The sequence below is a fragment of the Nansenia antarctica genome, assembly GCF_963989245.1.
Source record: "Nansenia antarctica genome assembly, chromosome: 1".
Lineage (NCBI taxonomy): Eukaryota > Metazoa > Chordata > Actinopteri > Argentiniformes > Microstomatidae > Nansenia > Nansenia antarctica.
The window spans coordinates 37,344,436-37,353,872 of NC_137674.1; the positions used below are offsets into that span (position 1 = coordinate 37,344,436).

Here is a 9,437-nt window from a genome sequence, read left to right on the forward strand (position 1 = left end):
CACGCACGCACACACACACACACACACACACACACACACACACACACACACACACACACTCACACTCACACACACACACACACACACACACACACACACACACACGCACACACACACACACACACACACACACACACACACACACACACACACACACACACACACACACACACACACACAATATTGAAGCCTCTCCCTCTATTCAGTTCGACCGAGCGCAAACTATTTCCTGAGCGGTATAAATAGGAGAACCCGCGCACATCTGCACTGTAGAACGAGGCGTGGTTAGAACCTGACAGGTGGAGCTGCTGTACTTATTATCGCTTTGAGCATTTGAACTCAGGATACTTTCTCTCCCGAAGATCATCACTTTAACCTGCAAACATGCCTAAGTGCCCAAAATGCGAGAAGGAGGTTTACTTTGGTAAGACATGTTTATTTTGTCGATTGACTTATTAACTCATGCATTTGTCCAATTTCGTTTCAGTGCCTTTGGTGCAATCAATGTTCTCAATAGCCTGTATAGGGTATTGTAGACTGATGTCTACCAGTGTGTTCTGCTCGTAGACACGCTCGAGCCTCTTCAAGCTTCTACTCCAAGAAGTGTATGGTGACCATTGACGTGTGAGAATGTGAGAGCAAATGAGGGACGTTTTATTTCCTGTTAAGAAAAAAATAATAAAAGTAGCCTATATGACAGTACTAATTAAAAACAGAAAATGCAAAATACAATCAAAAATAAAACTCAACTTTTCAAAAAAAACTCAACACAAACATTTTCGCGCGTCAATAACTATAGTCACGTGGACACATGACTTGAATAATTTTTCATGAGGTGAACATTTAAAAAAAGAGGAAGACAGAATTCTACCTCAATACATGTGACATGTGGTGTAGCAAAAGCTACACATCTTGGACTTTCTGAGAGTTTATGAAGAGAACAATAAGGTATCTTGATGTCAAACTAGGAGTGGTACTGCACAGGTCATGGCAAGTCTGAATTGGACAGTGTAACTGCATGAGGGAGTGCAGGGAGTCCAGGGACCAAGAAGTCCTCCTTGAGTAGAGGTCAGACCTTAAGTGGAATATCTGGTTTTCAGAGCTACATATCAGTATACAGTGTATTAACCTATTTGCAGGGTTGCTAATTTATTGCAAGTTCATGGCTTATCTCTATAAATGATTACTGGGGTAGAAAGACGAGAGTCATGACAAGTTGCCTGTGACAAATTTCTGCTTAGACCCTTGTGGGCAATGCAATGCACTGTGTGCACGGTTTATTGTTATCAGAGCTGGAAACGTAGTTTACTCTTTAAGACATGTATTCCCAATGGAGATGGTGCTTTTGTTCTCTTTCTAACATCATGACTTGAATAGAAAGAAGAAAAAAAACAAGGAGGAAACAAATGTCTTTAGTCCGGAATTGCTTGTTTTATCAATGAGTCCCAATACGGTATCTCACAGAATTCTTAGCAGGACTGATTCCCACATCTGGGAAAAGGAGGACAGGACATGACATGAGCATTTTATTTGTGTCCTGATTCATTTACCACATTTCCTTCAGTGCAGTAGCTGAACTGAGTAACTCCTCTCTGGAGACACACAGAGCCTGAGCCCAGTATTAAGCCTCTCTCTCTCTCTCTCTCTCTCTCTCTCTCTCTCTCTCTCTCTCTCTCTCTCTCTCTCTCTCTCTCTCTCTCTCTCTCTCTCTCTCTCTCTCTCTCTCTCTCCAGTAAGTTTTGGCCTGTCAGTCAGATGGATTGACCCATTGGCTGGAAAGCCATCCTTTCCCTTTTTCCTTTTCCCGGATTAACTTTCCCCTTTCAGCCAAAACAAGCGCAACAATTTGTCTGAATCATTTTTTCATGTGCTGGGAAGAAGAAAAAAAAGCACTTTGAATGAAATTGCTTTGGGCAAAAGTGCATTGAAACAAAGCCTTGTTATCTTTACCCTGAAGCTTGGGCTATCAGTTTCCTTTAAAAAACGCATGAAATTGTTGTTTCAGAGAGTTATAACATCCGTCATTTGAATCCTACTGCTCTGCCCTAAGGTAGCACCTAGTTTATAATTATATCTGCATCCATTTTCCAGCCTCTAAATGGAACCTTTCAAGACCAAGATATTATAGGCCTGATCTGCAACATTAAACTGCTACTCAAGGCCTGATTTATCACCTGTTTTACTCATAATTTATCTCCAGTATCTCCTCTTCATACCCTATCAAACAATACCCTGCCTGAACTGTCTCATGTCTGAACCTCACTCAGCTATCACACCTCACAGCCCTTTTGAGAGTCTCTGCCCCAACTTTCTCTCCCTCTCTTTCTACCCCCCCCTCTCTCTCTCTCTCTCTCTCTGTGTGAGCTATCAGATGGAAGCAATCATGCTACTGCTTCTGCTGCCTCTGTGACTGATGGAGTGCTGTTTGCTTCCAGAGAGAGAAAGAGAGAACGATTGAGAAAGAAAGAGAGAGAGATTGAGAGAGAAAGAGAGAGAGAGAGATCAGAAAACAATAATAAATTAGAACCATCACACAGACAGCTTTAGAACCACTGGCAAAAAGAAAGGGAGAGAGGAGGAGGGGAGAGGGGGGCGGGAAAGGGAGAGGCAACAATCATCATAGTGTGCAGACAAATTGCCCAGGAACCACAAATAGATTGGAGCCTAAGTGTTCCCTCAGATGTTATCCTCATGGATTATTACTTAAATTACGGTCTTCCCATCAACCTAGAGCAACCAGTAGCTCTAGGTAACCAGTGTTCAATAGCAACCAGTGTTCAATTGAGTGGGTGTTGTGAGGTGCTCTTTTGGTTCCTTCTCAAATGCCTGTATTGTCTATACACAGAGAAGAAGAAGAGTTAATTACACCTTTAGCACCCCCTGAAATATCTTTCTATGCTTTATGACTCCATAGTCCCTGTAATCATGTAGCCGGTTGAACTTATGACCGTGAAAATGAAGGAGATCACATGAAAAGGGAAAACAACTAAGTGATTTCACTAACCGCTTCTTTTTTTTGGTCCATTTGGGTGTTTTTCCATTCTGCTGTGTGTGTGTGTGTGTGTGTGTGTGTGTGTGTGTGTGTGTGTGTCTGTGTGTGTGTGTGTGTGTGTTTGTGTCTGTGTGTGTGTGTGTGTGTGTGTGTGTGTGTGTGTCTGTGTGTGTTTGTGTCTGTGTGTCTGTGTGTGTGTGTGTGTGTGTGTGTGTGTGTGTGTGTGTTTGTGTCTGTGTGTGTGTGTGTGTGTGTGTGTGTTGGATGTATTCCATATTGCTCCATAGTGAACATAACTTGATGCAGACAGCAGATCAAGTTATTCTTATGTCTGTCAGCAGACCGACAGTACATAAAGGCACTTCATTCTCTCTCTCATACACACACGTACACACACACACACGCACACACACACACACACACACACACACACACACACACACACACACACACACACGCACATGGACACACGGACACATCTAATAGCTTGAGGATTGATGAGTGAACATGGTCCGTGAACATAAGTGAGGGAATGCCATACCATATAAATAAGAATTAAACCAAATAGATTGAACTGTTACCTCTTCCCACTCTAACTGAACCGAGGACCCGTAGCACCATTACAGCGTGGACATGAGCAGTAAAAGAGAGAGGCCCAGCGTTTCCTGATCTCCATGTTTTGTTATTGGAAGTCAAGAACAGTAATTAGTGCAGCCTTGGTCAAGATTCCATTCCGCCTAGCCTGACCAAAGCCTGCTGCCTGGAATGCTTCAGCCTGCAGGACTGAGGCAGAAACATTGACTGGGATAATCATCTCTACTCCCTCATCTCTGTCCGCCGTAATAATGTTTTACTAAATTGTTATGTATGGGTTATATTAAGTATGTTATGTACACGTTATTCATGCTTTTTCTATTAATATAATAATATATATGAATTGTCTGGTCTGGTTTATTGATGACAGCATAGAGCCAAAGTCCAGAGTAGTTCCATACTCGCACACAATTACGGGCATGATACACACCCATAATCATTGGGCTTCTATTTTACATAGTAATATACTACCCACTTGGTATTCAATCTGAAACCTGTTACTCAGTTCCATTCTACAAGTAAAACAAGTTCACACGATTCCAGTTAACCATGAACTTTAAATCCTTTTCTTGAGTAGGACATTAAGAAGCCCCTCGTGTATATTCATATCCTCGGATTGTTCTAATGTTATAGGCCTATGTGTTTCTCTAACTTATTTAGGACGTACGTTTTTAAGAAATGGTCTCACCGCACTAAGACATAAAACTTATATGTAACGTATTTTCTACACTCAGCATTCTGGTCCGTTTTCTTGGAAGTAGCCCTCTTTTTGGCATCCTGTGGATAGTGTGTGTTTGTTCAGTGTGTGTGTTCAGAGTGTGTTCCATGTCCTGATGAGCACTTGGCTTGCATCACATGCAGATGCTTGGCCAGCTCTCCCTCATAATAGTGGCCGGTGTGTCTCAGTCGTCGACAATCATCCAAACTCCTCAAACTTCCCTGGTCGTAAAAAGTCTTGAAACACATGACGATGAGCTTTCCTCCCTGTTTTTTATGACCCTCATGATGGGTGTTTGTGAGATCCTCTCTCCGTGGCCCAGCAGATAAAGGCTTTCTTTATCAGAGCTTTAGGATGGATAAGGGACAGGAGGGGAGGGGAAGGGAGGACACATTCCTCAGGGAGTCTCCCTCCCTCCTCATCAAGCACCACACCCACCCAATGTTCCCGTGGGTCTGACTTAACTGTTGTGTTGGTGAGAGGAGTCAACACTGGGCTGGTCCGACTAGACTAGATGTGTAGAGCATGGAGATCTCAGTCTGCCAGGTCAGATAGCCTAACTACTCTGGGTTCTATTAGTCGGGTCTGGGGTGTAAAGAAGCCCCAGTATGAGTTTGTGTGCGTGTGTGTGTGTGTGTGTGTGTGTGTGTGTGTGTGTGTGTGTGTGTGTGTGCGTGCATGCGTGTGTGCGTGTGTGCGTCTGTGCGTGTGTTTGTGTGTGTGTGCATATGTGAAGATGGCATTGTGATGAAAGTCATGTCCATTGATGAAGCATGTCTGTCATGTGTTTACACAGCTGAGAGGGTGACATCACTGGGGAAGGACTGGCACAGGCCCTGTCTGAAGTGTGAGAAGTGCAGCAAGACCCTGTCAGCAGGCTCACATGCAGAGGTGAGACACACACGCACACACATACACACACACACACACACACACACACACACACACACATAAACAGTGCACTCAATGATTTAAGCAGAAATTCTTACACCTAAAACATTTTACACCTAAGAATGTGTTACCCCAAAGAAAAGTCTACTTTCAGCAATTTATTTTCAGTCAGACTTTGTGGACATGGTTGTCAATCTGACAGGTCCTAATAGAGTTTATCTTATGTATTTATCTGCTCTTTCCAGCATGAGGGCAAACCGTACTGCAACAACCCCTGCTATTCTGCACTATTTGGGCCTAAAGGTAAGAGGAGGATTTGTTTTTGGTTCGAAGTGCATGTTGACATGCCAAGGTAGCAGTTAACAGAGAGTTACCTCAGTGAGATAGGAGCCACAGAGTATCGTGATAAATCTTTTTTCTAATCTTTTTGATGACCTAATATAAGGATGTCCCTTTCTAACCTCTAAGATACCCTTATCAGCCTCTAAAGTTCTGCCTTCCAAAGAACACAGGTTCTGTGTTCGTGCTTTAAAGAATGGTATCAGTAATCTCATGTAATGGATAACCTAAATGACTGTCCTCACATACAATGTCACTCACTCAAATTGGGCTTGCCGTTACACAACTGTTCCCAGTTTTATTTAACTGCGATTTGAGTGAGATATCCTGAATGAGAGGAATTGTTGGAATTCAATGTCGAATAGGAGGGCTGTAGTCATAGCAACGGTCATGTTGCTCCTCCACATACAATAGTCGCGGTGTGATGGTTCTAGAACGGTTCCTGGGGAAAGAGGTCAGGGAACACAGGAGTTTCCATTGCTGTGGTTCCGCTGCTCCCGTCTCCTAACCCTGAATCCCCAAACATTGTCCTGTTGACGTCTCCTCATGTGATGTGTACTCTCCCTCTCTCCATCAGGATTTGGACGTGGTGGATCTGAAAGCCACACATTCAAATAGACTACTGCAGGTATAGTAAGAGCCATTTGTTTTAGATACAGTACACTGTGGTCATTCAAATACACCACAATCCTAATGCAAATAGATCCTAACACACGACAATGGCATTATGCCTACAAAGAGACACAATACATTCACAAAATACGATGATTATATAACGATATTCATTCTGCATACTGTAGTCATTGACAGAATGGGGTCCTGACTCAATGTGTTTTGCCTCTGTCTACAGGTTCACTCCCCACACAAAATGGATGCTTTCAAGGAGAAGCATCCAGACTGTCCTAAACCATAATAAAACATCAACCAAAAAATAAGTTACTTTTTGGAAGCATGAAATTGTGTTATTGTGTCTCCTAGGAACGTACCTAAAGCCTAACGTCAGCAGCAGAGATTATGTTCTATACTCCCACTAGTGAATAACGTCTCCGTTCCTGTACATAAGATTTTGATTAAACACTCTTTTTCAAATTTGTATGATTCTTTTTCATCCTCATTGCCTTCTCTTATGTCTTAGTTATTGTAACACCTTGATACATACTGTAACTGTGAACTATTTGATCCATGAAAAGTCAGTGTGTTGCTACATGTTCATAACAGAAAATTTGTTTTTATTAATTGAACTTTGGAATCATCTGACTTGTTTTGTTTAAATGTGTCTTAATGATGATCATGTCTCACATCTGGGGCTGGTTTCCTGCCTGGGATTAAACCTAATCTTGGGGGATCAATGGGGGATTTTCTTTTGAAAATATGAGTTAGTCCAGGACTAGTGTAGATGTAATCTGTTATTAAAATAAAACTCAGACTTTATCAAACACCAAAATATGAAACCAAGTGCACTTCCATCCAAGTTGTTACGGCCTCAATCTATAACATACAGTTATATTGTTAGTGTCCACATGGTTGGCATAATCCCTTATCGAATCAGCAATCACTAATTTCATTAGGAGCCTCACCAGATGTGAAATATACTTTATGAACGGGGATAGAAAGCTTTTTTAGTTCAGACATGTCTAATATGCTTTGACTCAAATTTCCCTTTTCACAGTTTTTAAGATCTTGAAAGTGACATGCTTTCAGTAGCTTACTGTCCCGTTCACACATGAGCTATCATATCAGTTAATGACATTAAAGTAGTAGCCTATAAAGATCACATTATCCTTCTGAAAGCTCCTATTCCTTTCAGTGGGGGGAAGACACACTCAATGGAGGTCAGGAGTCCCTGCTCCAAGCTCAAATATTGGAGAATCTATGGTGCAGACTTTCAATTCAAGTTAAATTGCAATGATAGGGTGTACATGCAAAACGTACAAGTTTGTTCATGCTTCTTTTGATTTATTGAATGCAATTAAGACAGACTCATTTCTAGAGGCATGCGATCCTAGTCCTAGTCTCACACCCTGAACATTGAATAGCTGGACCAGCGACAGAGTCCTGAAGGGAAGCTCGGTCTGCTAGTTATCTGATCGCCAGACCTTCCCTTGTGGGTTCTGTGGCTTCCTCTGCCACTCCTAGTGGTGCGTACACTACGGCCAGCACCATCACACACACAGACCAGTAGAGACCACTGGCAGCAGCCTCCCTTCCTTTCACCCACGTTTACCATGGTAACAGACACAAACAAGACCCAACAGACACTCGGTGAGTGGTGGCGTGCACTCGCTCAGTCCCAGCCCCAGCACGTCTCTCTCTCTCTCTCTCTCTGTCTCTCTCTCTCTCTCTCTCTCCCTACTCCCCCCCCTCTCTCTCTCCCTCCTCGCCCCCTCTTCCAAAACAAAGACCTTCACTGTCACACAGAACTCCACCAGGCCACAGACAGGGAGGCATGCCCGAGTGATGAGGCCACAGAGACAGAGAGAGAGGGAGAGGAGGAGGAAGAGGAGAGAGGGGAGAGAGAGAGGGCAGGGTAAGTTTAGAATCGTTCAATATACAGTGTGTGTGCAACAGCACTCTACTCTCTCAGCCACATTCCTGTGCCAAAACAGCTCAGCTCGCACAGAGAAAATAAAATATAAATATATAAACTGGCCTCAGTTCTGGTTTCAATAGTTAAACATATTTCTATTCTCACTGCCAACAGTGTCAAACTACTGAAGCTTCAAGTTTCATGGAATAACAAATAGCAGTCCCAAAATACTTATGTGAGGATGAGGGACAACATCTGCCTGTAAGGGAGCTGGAGGGGGATATGGTGTCAGTTATTCACTTATTTAACTTATTTAAGGGTCCAATTGTGTTTTTGTCCTTTCTGTAAGTAAGTCAACATTTGACAGGAAGGAGCTGGCTGGCAGCTGGTTGGTCTCTCTCTCTCTCTCTCTCTCTCTCTCTCTCTCTCTCTCTCTCTCTCTCTCTCTCTCTCTCTCTCTCTCTCTCTCTCTCTCTCTCTCTCTCTCTCTCCATGACCCAGGAAGGACAGACCCTGCCACTTGCTATGACTACTATGGTAGTCACAGCAATACTTTCTAGTCTTGAATCTGAACTTTGGAAGTGTAAGACAGTGATATGCTCCTAATCTAGTCAGACAGTTCATGTGGTATGTCTGGCCTGATCACAATGACTTAACCAAGAACCCTAACCCAACAACCGACAACCCGACTGTGTCAGCATTCATCAGCTGCCCTCAGCTAAGGATAACGATACACGGAAAGCAAGCAATAAACCTGTTTATGGGGGAAAAGCAGTGTAGTGTCTCACCGCTAGAATGATTAATATAGACCTGGAGCACATACAGGCTGATCACCGTTGACCACCACATACAGTACTCTACTCTGTCTGTAGAGCGTGTGAGGCAACACATCTGTGGATGGTTCTTGATAAGATGACTATACTGCACTACCATGGCCAGGCAAGGTAATGGCCAGGTATGGCAATATTGGCACTGTGATGGAGGCATCAAGCCCAACACTCTTGGGTAATAGGTGCTCAAGGCCCCATTAACCCTGCACTCAGCAAGATTACAACAGCAGGCAGCATGCCTGTACTTGAGCACTTTTATGACAGGATATTTCTCAAGCTCCCCTCTCTTTAACGGATAATAAGTGCAAGAACACAATACGATTGGAGAAAAAAAGGACATTTAATTCATTTCCTCCAACGTCACAGTGAATTATTTAAACTATATCAGATGCACAGACCCATTGAGTCATGGAATTCATATAAAACAAAGCTGCCAACTCCAAGGCTCAATAATGAACACACACACACGCACACGCACACGCACACGCACACTAGCATCCTCTGAGCATGCCTCCTCATGTGTGGAAAGTTCTCCTCTTTGAGAGA

At 43.1% G+C, this 9,437-nt stretch overlaps 1 protein-coding gene across 2 annotated transcripts; it reads left to right on the forward strand.

The window, feature by feature from the left end:
* Nucleotides 1-279: 279 nt before the first annotated feature.
* Nucleotides 280-6,623, forward strand: crip1 (cysteine-rich protein 1). 2 transcript variants are annotated; one of them, XM_080545533.1, is made up of 5 exons: nt 280-424; nt 5,101-5,195; nt 5,441-5,498; nt 6,112-6,167; nt 6,385-6,623. In XM_080545533.1, exons 1-4 carry the CDS (start codon nt 385-387, stop codon nt 6,150-6,152), a joined length of 234 nt encoding a protein of 77 aa, XP_080401659.1. In that variant the 5' UTR covers nt 280-384; the 3' UTR covers nt 6,153-6,167; nt 6,385-6,623. The 2 variants fall into 2 exon arrangements, with proteins under 2 accessions (XP_080401659.1, XP_080401660.1); XM_080545534.1 differs by having other exon boundaries at nt 6,112-6,162.
* The last annotated feature ends 2,814 nt before the right edge of the window (nt 6,624-9,437 follow it).